The sequence below is a fragment of the Garra rufa genome, chromosome 11, assembly GCF_049309525.1.
Source record: "Garra rufa chromosome 11, GarRuf1.0, whole genome shotgun sequence".
In the NCBI taxonomy this organism is placed as follows: Eukaryota; Metazoa; Chordata; class Actinopteri; order Cypriniformes; family Cyprinidae; genus Garra; species Garra rufa.
Genome location: NC_133371.1, coordinates 5,977,408 through 5,992,734, shown reverse-complemented (window position 1 = coordinate 5,992,734; position 15,327 = coordinate 5,977,408). Strand labels below are relative to the sequence as shown.

The following is a 15,327-nucleotide window of genomic DNA, read 5'->3' as shown; positions in this document are numbered from 1 at the left end:
AAACAGGATATTAATTTCATGCATGTCCACTGTAGAGGACACCAGGACTTGGTGCATGTTTATTACACATTTTGGAAAACACAACAAGCGAATAGAGAAATAAATTATATTTCAATATTGCTATGAAATACTAGATATTATTATGAAAATCTTGCCAGTTATTACTACCATTGTTACACTTATTTGTTTGTTATATGTTGCCCCAAAAACACATTAATATGCAAATTATATACAGTTTATAGATGCATTGTTTATAATGGGAAAAACGGTTCATGGTCATTTTACACACATTTTGCATAAAGAAAAATGGATTATCAAATCATTCTGTTATATCTTAAAAAAAAAAAGGTTGAGAATCACCTTTATATAAAGTTTGGTGTGAAAAATAAAAATTGATTTGTGGTTCTTGCCTTTTTATGTCTATACATTCTTTTTTTTAATTATTATTTATTATTATTTATTTAAGTCCTGGTGTCCTCTACCGAGGACGTAGCGTAACATATGATTAAAATATAATCAAAATTTGTATTTTAAATTTTTTTTCTTAAGCTCTAAACAATGTAACGACATGAAAAAATACTAAAATCTTAAAAAAAAAAAAAAATTCCTGGTAGTCAGGAGTTTAAATAGATTTCCCAAATACATGGTAAGAGTATGTCTTATTCCCAAATGAACACATAATAGCATAACATCTCTCTACCATTAATTCAATAAAAATAACTCCATCTTTACAATACAGACATTTAATTAAAAATAGCTGCTGTCCCTGTTATTAAGCATAAGTGTTACTTTATCAAAACTATATAACAATTACTAGAAAAACAAAGATTTAATCATGTTAATGTTTAAAAGCGTCCAATATTCATGTAATGTGCATTGTGTTAAAGAGATATTGAGATATCCTTATAATCACTGACTAATTTAAAATTAATTTCCGTGGGAATTAAAGATAAATACTTTTAAAAAATTCATTATTTAATTTCCACTTATTTACATAAATATTTCTCTCTCTCTCTTTTGTTTATTTATTTTTTTTGTATATGTTAATTTTTTCCCCCATGCCTTCTCATCTATAAACATTTTGCTCTTACCTTCTATAAAAAGGCTGTTTACATATATATTAGGAAATGCATAATAGAGATATACACATACTTAACACAATTGTTGCACTCCATGCACATCCAACTTGTGTTTTACATGTTTTGCATTTATGGTATGGTATAAGTATGTTTTGTCTTATGTACTGCTTTAAACATTTCTTTAAAAAAATAATTTCTGTGACAAGAATATGTTTTTGAATCCTTTGAAAATGCCTGTATTTTTGCATTGATTACTCATGAAATGTGGTCTTTTCATAGTCTGAGGTACTTATTTGTAGACAATCCCAGCCTAAATGATTAAATACCACACAAACAATTACACTTTTTACATTTTTATCAAATACATGGAGTAATCATTAAGTGCAGAGGAAATAAATGCTTGAGTTTAGGACCTTGTAGATCCTCCTCCAGCAGCACAACCCTATAGCAAAAGGATATTTGACCAACTTTAATTCTTTATCCATAAATTTGTTAGTTTACTATTATTGTCTTGATAACACAGTCCACTGTATTTCTATATACACTGCACAGCATGTTCACTAGTATAATTCATGGAACAAAATTTATACGTATTAAACATATAATTAATAAAAACTACAAAATATATGCAAATATTTTCTGTAAGATAAGTAAATTAGACAATTTTGTTTAAACAAAGGATTGCAGAAATGAGTACACCCTGGATTTAATTCAGCAAATGTATAATTTTGGACTCTTGCATGGTATTTCTTGTGCTCTACTCCTAGGAAAAATTCACTCATCACTAAATAAAAACTTAAAGTGAAGACTTGATTATTTCAGGAGTTCATTGTTTTTGAATGTCGGTGCTACTTCTGCTATATTTTCACACTTAAAACAATAATTTGGTGTTCCTCTTGTACCATTGTCCTCTTTTATGCTAAGAAATAAGTCAGATCTCGCCCAAGTGGTTTCATTGCTGCCAGCATTAAAGGAGTAGTTCACTTTCAGAACAATAATTTACAGATAATGTACTCACCCCCTTGTCATCCAAGATGTTCATGTCTTTCTTTCTTCAGTCATAAAGAAATTGTTTTTTGAGGAAAACATTCTCTATACAATGGACTTCTATGGTGCCCCCGAGTTTGAACTTCCAAAAATGCAGTTTAAATGCAGCTTCAAAGGGCTCTAAATGATCCCAGCCGAGGAAGGGTCTTATCTAGTGAAACGATTAGTTATTTTGTAAAAACATTTACAATTTATATACTTTTTAATCTCTACACAGAGCTAGACAAGATGAGCATTTGAGGTTAAAAAGTATATAAATTATTATTATTTTTTTTTGAAAACAACTGATCGTTTCGCTAGATAAGACCCTTCTTTCCTCAGCTGTGATCGTTTAGAGCCCTTTGAAGCTGCATTTTGGAAGATCAAACTCAGGGGCACCATAGAAGTCCATTATATGGAGAGAAATCCTGAAATGTTTTCCCATAAAAAAAACTGAAGAAAGAAAGACATGAACATCTTGGCAAGGGGGTGAGTACATTATCTGTACATTATTGTTCTGAAAGTGAACTACTCCTTTAAGTCCGAGTATAATTCAGTGGGCTATACACTTTAAATTGCCAAGAAATTACTTGTCTTTAAAAGTTTTGGTTCAATATACTTACCTGTTGATCAAAAACAGCCTTAAACCTATGCACCTTTTTTTATTATTTAGTAACTTTCGAGAGGGCGCACTCATTTTTGCAACACAACATTTGATCACTTTGATAAGAAAATCTTATTTTCCTGAATAATTTAGAAATTCCTCTTTGGTCATTGCTCAAGCAGGCTTGTTGGAACATTATATCTCCAAAGAACCCTAACATGTCCTCTAAGTAAAGAGTACTTGCTTAATTTGTTAAGTTTTATAGGGGTGTACTTATGTTTTTACTTGTGCATTGTGGGTCGTTGTCTTACTGTATTATCCAACCTGTCTAAAGCTTGAAGATATGAGTTGGCTTTCTCCTGTAAAATGTCTTTAACCAGGTTTTGTGATGAAACATTTTAATTTTTGGTGAACTATCACTTTAAGTTAGGGATTACGCTAAAGTTAAGGGTAGTATTTGTTGTGTAGGCACAGAACTGTGACTTACATGGCCAAAAAAAATACTAATTTTGGTTGTGAATTTTTTTTTTATTTAGACTGTCAATAGATTAACAAGCACACACTCTTAAAAATAAAGGTGCTTCTAAAGGTTCTCCAAGCGATGCCATAGAAGAACCATTTTTGGTTCCACAAAGATCCATTCAGTCAAAGGTTCTTTGAAGAACCATCTCTTTCTTACCTTTTTATAATCTGAAGAACCTTCTTTCGCCACAAAGAACCTTTTGTGAAACAGAAAGGTTCTTCAGATGTTAAAGATTCTTTATAGAACCATTTAGACAAAAAAGGTTCTTCTATGGCATCGTGAGGCACCTTTATTTTTAAGAGTTGAATTTGTGAATCCAGAAGTTCCAAGAACTGAATGTTCTTTTAGGTTCCTACTCTTTTCGAGAAATGGTAGAGTTTACCAGTTCATAATTTCTGAATAATGATGGTTTTAATTATTTTTTAAATCACAAAAAGCAAATTTGGCAAATTTGTATAATCATTTTAATAATTTGTCAAATAGAATTCACACCTTAAAAATCACAAATTTTTCATGAATGTCAATTAAAAAAAAGTCAATTTGAAATAAGACTTATTCTAATTTGTTTTGACTTTTTTTTTTAAAAGCCATCTTTCAGCCTCCTATTGAGACTTACATTCTTAAAAATAAAGTTGCTTCAAAAGGTTCTCCAAGCGATGCCATAGAAGAACCATTTTTGCTTCCACAAAGAAGCATTCAGTCAAAGGTTCTTTGAAGAACCATCTCTTTCTTACCTTTTTATAATTTGAAGAACCTTCTTTCGCTACAAAGAACCTTTTGTGAAACAGAAAGGTTCTTCAGATGTTAAAGATTCTTTATAGAACCATTTAGACAAAAAAAGGTTCTTCTATGGCATCGTGAAGCACCTTTATTTTTAAGAGTGTACTGCTCAACAGTCACACCCATCATAACATAACTAGTTTTAAAATGAATAGTTCCAGTCCTGGGTGATGATTGGACAAGAGCAAAAACTATGCGTCTCTGAATTTGTAAATTATTGACCATGATTTTTTTTTTTCCACTGTCATTATTTAGGTGTACATTATTATCCAGACCACTGCTGAAGTATTATGAATAATCATGTTACTTGTCTCACCACTGTGGAACTAATCATGGTTATTAATAAACACTGTATTTTAAAAACATTTTACACTCTTAAAAATAAAGATGCTTCAAAAGATTGTTCACAGCGATGCCATAGAAGAACCATTTTTGATTCCACAAAGAAACATTCAGTCAAAGGTTCTTCAACCATCTCTGTCTTACCTTTTTCTAATCTGAAGAACCTTTTTTGCCGCAAAGAACCTTTTGTGAAACAGAAAGGTTCTTCAGATGTTAAAGATTCTTTATGGAACCATTTAGACAAAAAGGTTCTTCTATGGTATTGTGAAGCATCTTTATGAGTGTAGGGCAAAATATCCAGACAAATAAATACCTTCAAGAAAACAACGTCGATCCTCAAAACGATTTGCTGTCCACTCGGTTAATTTGATAAACTGTTGGGTTAGTAAAAGAGGCAGACATACAGTTTTTGGTAAAAGAATTTACTTGCATGAATGTCCTAATAGCAAAGCATATCCCATAGCACTCTGCAGCAAAAAAAAAAAAAAAAAAAAAAAAGTTCAAAGAGTTTGCTGAAATATTTCAAGTTTCCCCCAACGTTTGCATCCCCAGCACTAAAAAGCAAACTGAGCATCAATGATGACATTCGTGATTGTTCATCACATTCAAGAACAGAACAGTCGATGGTTAAACTTGCAAAATAATTCCACTTCAAAGCTGATTTGTCCTACAGGTAGGTATATACACACACAAGTGAAAACGGGTGAAAGCGCTACAGCAGATCACTTTAGATCTCTCAGGTCTCCACCCAAAGGTTTCTTTTAAAAACTATATTTGAGCATCATTAATGTGAACTAGTGTGCATGTGTTATTCACGTCTGGAGCGATGCGTTATGTTATGACACGGGCAAATGGCACCATCTAGAGGTCTCTCTCAGTCAAGGCAATAACAGCTGTTTCAAAACCTGGTGAGTTGCCTGTAATATACAGCCAGTCGTGGGTTGATGTGTTTATGAGTTGTGAGGACCTTTCTGTAAGGGTACGTTTATGGAGGAGGGATGTTAATGCAAATCATGTTCCTATCTCAGGAAGTTTTCATTTCCCCTTGCAAATATATACTGTGACTACCTTATTGCACACCCACACTCGAAACCACGCATTCACACAAATGGAAAAAGTAGACAAAAGAAACAAACGAAAAAATTTTACTATTGTAATATATATTTTTTTAGATATATTTTATCAAGACAATTTAATTTCAGGGAGTGGGCGAATCAAGAAAAAGAAAATGATCCAAATAAAATAAGGAATAAAACAAAACAAAAAATAGTTTGATGTTCCTTACACATGAAGCATTTTTAAAAAGGCAAAAGAAGAAAACACCTCACACATCTAAAGCGGTGCGTTCTGAGAGCTTCTGTCTGGAGAAGCACACCTACGTTACACATCTGGAGATGAACTTGAACATTTTCCAAACATCCTAACCATTTTTTTCTGACTACATTAATTAAAAAAAGAGAAATGAAAAAAATATCCAGGCTGCGACGACGATGGCATAGTAGCTCTTGCAGTTAAATAACAGGACATTCAACTCCTCGTTTTTTTATTTTTGTTAGTTTGGGGGGGTGTTTGCCTCTAAATTTAAACATCGATGCCTGCGAAACTGGAGAGAGACTGGAAATGATTTTCTACGATAGACTAACCTTTTAGACTGCGGGTGAAAACTGGAAAAGCGGCTCTCCAGAAAGCTGATTTCAAGGATCCCGGGTTGTGGAGGAAGCCACAACCTCCGTTGACACGCTAGACCTGTCGTCTTCTCTCTCTTCCCTTTAAACACAAACATTTTCACATCTATAGTGTGTGAGCCTCCGAAGCCCTAACAATCCCACCCCTGTTCTACTCCTTAACGTTATGCCCATGTACAAAATCGCAACACAAAAAGACACACGGTCGAAGATGTAGACTGAGAGCACGCATCCGTCAACGCACGCACACGCACAGCATTCGGTACGCTGCCCAGGCAGAGAAACGGCACTATTCCTTTCTGTGTTACCCCGTCGTCAGTCCTCCCGCTGTAGAAACACTATAGGTAACAGCTAGTTCCAGAAAGAGCACTTGTACATTTGCAGAAATATGGCTTTAAAACTGTAACAATCAGTGGGAAGTAAGTCCAAATTGTTTGATTTCTCTTGTCCCCACGAGATGATTTAGAGTGTGTTCGATATTTGTGTTTACAAGACGCTTTAGTCCCGTAGTCCAGTGTTTTGAGTGTGAGCGTGTGTCCTGAAACCTGCTGGTGCCGAGCGGTGTTCTCGATGGTACCTGATCGGTTGAGATTGATTCTGTGATTGCTGGATTGTGTCGCAGTGTGTAGTGTCAGGCTACGATCGGCCGATCGGAAACCAGGACTGACCAGAGGGTACCGCCGTTGTTCACAGACGCCGTACTCCCGCCTAGAACCCCGCTCCTCGGAAGGCTTGGGTTGCTGGTGCACGTGTCCTTGTGTGAGTTTGCGTTTGTGTGTGTGAGGGGCGTCCGGTTTGCTGGTAGGGGTGGGAGAGCGGGGAGGGATGGGGGGTGGTCACTCCCGCACACTGGCTGAGTAGGAGAACTGCGAGAAGTGTGTGCGTGTATCTGGGTCCTCCGCATCGAGACTGTCATCTGCAAGAGACGGAGACAAAGGAAAATCTCATCATTTATTTCTCTTAAAGGGACAGTATGAAATGAACATTCAACCCATCTATCTTCCAAATCCATGTAATAGAGACGTGCAACGGTACTGCTTTGGCTTCAAAGGTAATATAGTATGTTCTCTGCAAAATTGAAAAATTGAAAACATTCGGCAAAAATCATTACAAGCACAACAACGTGAGATTGTTTAGTACCACATCGCATGTCTTCCATGAGAAGAGAAAGGTTGCTGTATGATGACTGAAATCATCCATTTGTAAATAAACTACAGAATGTTATGTTGTCAAATACATGCACCAATTGTATTTATTCTGACAGCGCTGCACAAGCTCCCTCAAAGTCCATAGAAGACAATCATTCATAAATCTGCACAAAATAAGTCAACATTCATAAATGTAAGTATTGCCATTTTACTGTTGTTCTGTAAAATAAAAAGTAACACAAAAATAATGATAACATCATTACAATAGCTCTGTTAATACATTTATTCTAATATTCTCCTTTTCTCAGCAAGGCTGCATTTATTTGTACATTAAAAACACATGCCTGATTCAAGAAGGGGGTCTTAAAAATGGCCCAAGAATATTATTTTACTAACTTATTAATTTTAAGTTCAATTGTGGTTTGTTGTTAGGCTATAATGTCTGCTAGAACGTTAAAAATGTTCAGTGTTAAATATTTTTAAATTGTTTTGTAATTGATTTTTTTTTCTTTGAAAAGCAAGACAAAACTGTAAAAAAAAAACACATTTTGGCTATTTAATTTATGCAATGGAGAAATAAAATGGCAAAATGCATGGGGGAAAAACACGAAAAACCGTGTTCGGTAATCAGATTTTGGCCCAGTGTGTAATTTAGTTTGGCTTCGACCAAGGATTTTCATTTCGGTGCATACCTAGAGCAAACACACATAATATAGAGTTTAAAATATAACACAATAACAACTTCTTATATATACTGTGCTGCTGTAGGCCTATAAATTCACATTTAACCCTCCTGTTATCCTTGGGGTCAATTTGACCCCATTCAATGTTTAACGTATGTACATATATAATTGACTTTTTTTTTTTTTTGCTTCAGATTGAATGACTTTTCCTAATTTAATGGGGAAAACTTGGTAAACATAAAACTAACATGATATTATTTGTTCAATGCCCTGTACACATTTTTGTTACATCGGTGTTCTTTGGGGTCAATTTGACCCCAGGTTCTTTTAGCTGTATAAAACATAAGAAATATAAAAAATTTACACACATTTGTTTTGGGTGATATTGAGGTCACTATAACATGCTATGATTTTATAATATGCACTATAATTTTATATGTTAAGTATAATAAAAAATAAAAAATAAAACTAACACAACCATACCTGTAGTATTGCGAGAACCACTGTCAGTTGAATTGCTCTCTCAATCGAAAATGGCCTCTATGCAAAGGTTTTCTGTCAGTGAGATTTTGTCACAGGTGTTTGACAGTGAAAGTTGGGGGGTGTTTCAGAGTGTTGATAAGTAGTCAACAAAGATATTAAATACCTGACACTAACCTTTTAGCAAAAAAATATCATATTCTAGAGGTTTTAAATTTGGGGTCAAATTGACCCCAGTGGGAAAAAGGTGTTAGCGGATTTTAGGGTAACAGGAGGGTTAAGCTTGTGATAGATTGGGACAAAATCAGCACTCGTGTGATATATATATAAATATTTGAGACAAAACCCACACAGGGGCATTTTTTTACTCCAGTATCTTGAATTTTAGGAGCTGAATTTTTAACTGCATTTAAAGATTTGTTGCCCTGCATCATGTGTCAAAAGTCAACTATATAAAATATAAGATGACATACATGTCTGGGGGGCGGGGCCAGCATGTTAACTGCTTTAAAATATTTTAAATCACTTTATTTTTTCCTAATTAATTAAGTTAACGAGTTCAGCTGACAGCCCTAGTTGTTTATGATGAATGGCACTATAGAGAGCGACACACCTCCTAATCTGAAAACCATAGTATTATGCACATGCATCATGCAACTTAACTTGTACACCGACAACAATGCATTTTTGATCCAGTGCAACTTATAATCCTGCAATGTATTTGGAACATTTTTGAGGGCTGAAGTATTTGCTGTCATTTTCCACAAAGTGACTTGTTGATCATTTTCTCAGAACCACAAAGATTAGTGACACCTCACAAGCAGACAGGCAAGGAGGAAGAACTGAGCTACTTACATTGGTCAGGTGGCGTGACAGTAATGGTCTGTGCAGTGAACTCGTCATCAAAGTAGCGTGTGTCTGTCTCTGAGGTCACTTGCGGCTTGAAGGGTGGGATGAGCTGCAGAAAACAGCAGGAGGGCGAGTGAGAAAAAGCTCTAGAGAACATTTGGTTTTCACACATCCCTTCTTAACCACATGCAGAGATCAGCGTAAATGACTGTTAAATTTCTAATGAAGTAAAAAAAAAAAAAAAATCTATATTAGGCGTTTGCGATATGACGATTTTTGATTGTGGACAAATTAAGATGTCTCCACGATCTGCTTTTGAAAAAATACCGTAGTATCGTGCTACAGTGTGCCTCCGTCTCAATATACTGTACACCACGACATACATTCACTCATGCGACAGCACTTATCGCAATCACAAAAGTACATTATACACGATTAAATAACGTGTTAAAAGCCAGTCAAACAGCACCTGATTACTGGACTAAGTTGTCTTTCGCGTCTGATTCCCTAATACTGTCAAAAACATACAAGGATTACATATAAACACAGTTGGTTATGTCTAAAGCGAAAATTAACAGTTAAGAGAAAAACAGATGCATGTCTGTAGATATTAGATGAATGCAGCTCTTAAAGCGACAGAACTATAACATGCTGCCGATTGTCATTAAAGGGACAGTTCACCCAAAAATTTACTCACATGTTGTTCCAAACCCTTTATAAATTTTTTTCTTGCGCTGAACACAAAAGATATTTTGAAGAATGTGGATAACAGTAGCTGGTCCCCACTCACTTTGAAAGTGAGAAAAAAAATAATAATAATACGGATGTAACTGGGGACCAGCAACTGTCTGGTTACCCACATTCTTCAAAATTTGTTTTATGTTCAACATATTTTGTTTAAAAAAAAAAAACAAAAAAAAACTCAAGAGTGAGTAAATGACAGAATTGTCATTTTTGAGTGATGGTACGTTAATAAATCAAAACACAAAGAAAAATCGCTCACTGCTCATGATTGAAACACTTGTAATACAGTTGCTTTAATAAGAGTCAATGTATAATTATGTATATAGTGTATGTAGTGTTTTATTTTTATTTTTGTTAATTAATTAATTTAATTTAATTTCTTGAATGCTACTGATAAATACACCTACTGTACCTGATTTGTATATCAGTATTTGTAACCTCTAGCCTATCTTTGTTCTTATTTTTTAATTAAAAAAAAAAAGATAAAATAATGACAAAGATTTTTATCTTCGCCCACTTTGGCCTAAACATCTGCCGTTCTTGTTATTTTGTTAACTTGTAAGGCTTTGGATTTAAAATAGAGAAATAAGCTCCGCTGTGCTGCTCGGACAACTTGCAATAGTAAAACCAACATGACAAAGAATCATGATAAAATCACGAATCGTGATATTTCTGGAAAAAAAAAATAAATCGTGTTATGATATTTTTGCCATATCGCCCAGCCCTAGCGTATATACAGTATGTCTTCTGATCATGCTGCAATCAATCACACCGACACACAATGTTGGAACATGAACTTACCTTCTTTTGAAGGACATCTTGCCAGTTCATGGAACTGAAGAACTTGTGTGTCATCACTTCTTTGGCATCATCAGGACCTCCTCCAAGCCTTAAAACCACCAAACACTCACGTTATTAAAAAATACACAAGAAGCCCTTCATAACCAAAGTAGAAACAGACGCTCCGCTTACCTCTGTTTGGGGTCTTTCTTGAGCAGGCCGGCCAGCAAGGCCTTGGCCTCAGGCGAGAGGTTTCTAGGAAAGCGAATCTCCTCCATTAAAATGAGCTCAAACAGACGTTCATGGTCCTGGTTATAGAATGGCAGCCGGCCGCACATCATTTCATACATGACCACTCCTAGACCCCACCAATCCACCGCACGACCGTAATCGTTGTCTTCTAATACCTACAGCAAAGAACGTGGAGAAGATGAAAAAATTGCATTTAGAGATGGAAATAAAGAAATAAAAAATGAGAAGCCTAAAGAAGATATTCTTTAACATCTGGATGGTATATCAAGGTTCATGCAGCTCCTTTTGTAAACCATTTTACCTTCATAATATGGCATATTTCCCAGTGACAAAGACAATAAATGTGGAGACAAAAAAAAATGTTATGGTCGGGTTCTCCTCCATTTATCCCAATGGCCTTAGAATTATTGTTATGAACCTCATTACATTAACCAACATTAAATTACATTAATAAATTAAATTTAAAAAAAAATATTTTTAAACCAACCTTACACATTAAGAAAATTACGTTCATATAGAGCAAAACCATCTTTTAATATTTAAACATGATAAAATGACACTCTAAATTCAGCTGTAACACATTTATGTTTAACACTTCAACTTCACCTAAAGTACCATGTGGTAAAATATTTTCTTAAACCTTCATCTAGTACTTCTTGACATGTATTGCGTAATATTGCAAAGATGCTTTTTAGCTTCTGCTCTCCTTTCAATGTGGCGAAGTTCAAAACACAAACAACAAGAAGGTTTGCTGCTTTTAAACACTGACCCATTATAATGAAATCCCACAAATCAGAACTGGACTTGAATCACAGGGCTCTATCAGGGCTCAACGCTAAGGATTTTTAGAGGTAAAATTTTCACTGGCCCTGCCACAAAAACAGTTATCGTTCTTTGTGTGAATGGGCCTTTACAGTGATATTACGTTTCCTTGGTTATCGCTGTAAACAAAGCAAAGTCTTCCGAACGCTATTTTAAAGGATTAGTTCACTTTCAGAACAAAAATTTACTAATACTGTACTCCCCCCCTTGTCATCCAAGATGTTTATGTCTTTCTTTCTTCAGTCGTAAAGAAACTATGTTTTTTCAGGTTTTCTCTCCATATAGTGGACTTCAATGGTGCCCCCAAGTTTGAACTTCCAAAATGCAGTTTAAACGCAGCTTCAAAGGGCTCTAAACGATCCCAACTGAGGAAGAAGGGTCTTTTTTTTGCTAGCGAAACAATCCGTTATTTTTTTAAACAAATTGAAAATTTATATACTTTTTATCCTCAAATGCTCGTCTTGTTTAGTCTCTGCGATGCGCTTGTGTAGTCTGTGTAATCCTGGTCGATACAGTTAGGGTATGTCGAAAAACTCCTATCTCATTTTTTTCTTCAACTTCAAAATCTTCCTACATCGCTGTTTTACCTTTTTTATTTTTTTTGTAAAGGGCATTTGATCTTCTTTGCATGTTCACTTTGTAAACACTGGGTTGGTACTTCTGAAGCGATGTACTGTAGGACAATTTGGAAGTTGGGGAAGAAAACGAGATGGGGGTTTTTCAACATACCCTAACTGTATTGAACCGGAACCATAGACAAGACAAGCATTTGAGGTTTGAAAGTACATAAATAGTGAGTTTGTTTCGAAAATGACTGATCTTTTCGCTAGATAAGACCCTTCTTCCTCAGCTGGGATCGTTTAGAGTCCTTTGAAGATGCATTTAAACTGCAATTTGGAAGTTCAAACTCAGGGGCACCATAGAAGTCCATTATATGGAGAGAAAACCTGAAATGTGTTCCTCAAGAAACAATTGACTGAAGAAAGAAAGACATGAACATGTCTTGGATAACAAGGGGGAGGGGGAGTAAATTACCTGTAAATTTTTGTTCTGAAAGTGAACTACTCCTTTAAAACAATCAGTTCCACTCAGAGATGCATTCATATATAGCCGTTTCAATAATTAGGATAATATTTTGTGTATTGTGAATTGCGATCTTGCTCTGCCTGCTACAGCATTTTTTCCTCTTTGTGTTCGACTTCATAGTCTCTGGTCTCTGTTAACGGATGTTTAAAGAGTTCGTAATATTTCCACACACAAAATTTTGCTAAATTATTGCATTCAGTTCGCATGCAAGCCCGGTACAGAGATCGGTTGAAATATTTCTGGTCGATCGGTGCATCTGTACTCCACTGTATAAAATATTATATTAAATATAGATTAATCATTGTTAAACCTACAAAGTATTTTGTATTCTGACATACTTTTGTAGGCTGTTTGTCTCTCTGTGATGGCTTGAAATTTTAAAATGAACAAGGCTTAAAAACACGTGCAAATGATAAACTTTCGTGACGACACGGCAGTGGTCCGATCAGGCCAGTCACAAATTCGTCAACTGTCCTGAGCGTCTTCAACGCCATCGGCACTCCTAATTGTCAAGCCCTGAACTATGATCCAAAAACTGACTGAAAAAACATTTATGGAGTGAGCTGGCAGTACCTCAGGAGCAAGGTACTCTGGGGTCCCACAGAATGTCTTCATGGTGGCCTCATTAGTAATGCCCTCTTTACACAGGCCAAAGTCTGTGATTTTAATGTGACCATCTTTATCCAGCATTAGATTCTCCAGCTGCAGAGAGAAACTGAATTAGGAAATGGTGTTTTGCCATTTGTTGTAAAAAAGAAAAAAATAAGGAACATAGATTTCATTTCTTTGTGGTCTATGACACAATTTTCAAAAACATTTCAAAGTGTTTTCACAATAAATACATAGAACGTTAAAATGAGAAACCTTTAGGTCCCTGTAGACAACATCTTTAGAGTGCAGATACTCCAAAGCTGAAACGATTTCAGCCCCATAGAAACGGGCTCTATCCTCCGTAAATACACGCTCTCGAGACAAGTGGAAGAACAGCTGGAAACACGTAAAAAGAGACAAACAAAATTTTAAAAGAGGCTTTTCTAGTTTGCTTTCATTAAGGAGTGACAGAATGTGACAAACCTCGCCTCCATTTGCGTACTCCATGACGAAACACAATCGATCTCGTGTCTGGAAGGCGTATTTTAGTGTCTGTAAAGAGATTGAAAACAATATGCGAATTAACAAATGTAGAACCAAGATAAGTGTGCAATAAAAAAATAAATTAAAAACAGGCGGAGATGGACGTACCGTAAGGAAGGGATGCCGTGTGTTCTGCAACACTCTGCTTTCAGTGATTGTGTGTGCGACCTCATCCTGAAGTAGACGAAAACAAGACACACCACGGGGTCATGGCTCTCAAACTAATCATTTAGAAGCATTTTAAACTTTTGATCTGTGTGCTGCCCACCTTAGCAATGATGACCTCTTTGCGCAGGATCTTCATGGCGTAGTACATGCCAGTAGCCTTTTCCCTCACTAGAATCACCTTTCCAAAAGTGCCTTTACCCAGCAGCTTTAAGTAGTCAAAGTCACTCATTGTCTAAAAAAGAAAAAGTGAGCAAAAAATTAAAAAGAACCATAAAACCTTAATAAAAAAAGCCTTTTTCAAATAAAATCTAAAGCTTTTTTTATTCTCTCAATAAGTTTATTATAAATAAAACAAAGTCATTGTCACATACTTGCAAACTCACAATTTATTTTTTTCAAATGTAGATGGATATGTTTCTTGATCAGAACAGATAAAAGAAATCTGCACGGATCAAGCATCATTTATAAGCGAAAACGGTCCAAAACAGCTCTAAACAAATATGTGACCCTGGACCACAAAACCAGTCTTAAGTCGCTGGGGTATATTTTGTAGCAATAGCCAAAAATACATTGCATGGGTCAAAATTTTGGATTTTTCTTTTATGCCAAAAATCATTAGGAAATTAGGTAAAGATCATGTTCCATGAAGATTTTTTGTAAAATTCCTACTGTAAAAATATCAAAATGTAATTTTTGATTAGTAATATGCATTGTTAAGAACCTAATTTGGACAACTTTAAAAGTGATTTTCTCAGTATTTTGATTTTTTTGCATCCTCAGATTCCAGATTTTCAAATAGATGAATCTCGGCCAAATATTGTCCTATCCTAACAAACCATACATCAATAGAAAACTTATCTATTGATCTTTCAGATGATGTATACATCTCAGTTTTGTAAAATTTAACCTTATGACTGGTTTTGTGGCCCAGGGTCACATATGTGGATGGATTTTGATGTGAGAGGATGAGAGGACAACAGGAGATGGACTTTTTCACTGGAGGAAGCATTATCATAGATTACAGACTTTTTGGCCAGTCTAAATTTAATACGCCTTAACAATAAATTTGCTTCTTACAAACAAGCAGCCTTTCGTTTTTACGTAAAGACGTTAACTAGAGTCACATCATTTACTTGTGGATT

At 35.2% G+C, this 15,327-nt stretch overlaps 1 protein-coding gene across 1 annotated transcript in view; it reads right to left on the bottom strand.

Moving 5' to 3' along the window:
- Positions 1–5,493: 5,493 nt before the first annotated feature.
- Positions 5,494–15,327, bottom strand: part of akt2 (v-akt murine thymoma viral oncogene homolog 2) — a 23,457-nt gene continuing 13,623 nt past the window's right edge. The window contains exons 6-14 of the mRNA XM_073850083.1: positions 14,286–14,417; positions 14,126–14,191; positions 13,958–14,026; positions 13,748–13,870; positions 13,457–13,585; positions 10,916–11,130; positions 10,745–10,832; positions 9,206–9,308; positions 5,494–6,955 (exon numbers count right to left, since the gene is read on the bottom strand). Coding sequence (XP_073706184.1) covers positions 6,876–6,955; positions 9,206–9,308; positions 10,745–10,832; positions 10,916–11,130; positions 13,457–13,585; positions 13,748–13,870; positions 13,958–14,026; positions 14,126–14,191; positions 14,286–14,417 — 1,005 coding nt within the window. The 3' untranslated portion in view covers positions 5,494–6,875. The remainder of the gene's footprint in view (positions 6,956–9,205; positions 9,309–10,744; positions 10,833–10,915; positions 11,131–13,456; positions 13,586–13,747; positions 13,871–13,957; positions 14,027–14,125; positions 14,192–14,285; positions 14,418–15,327) is intronic.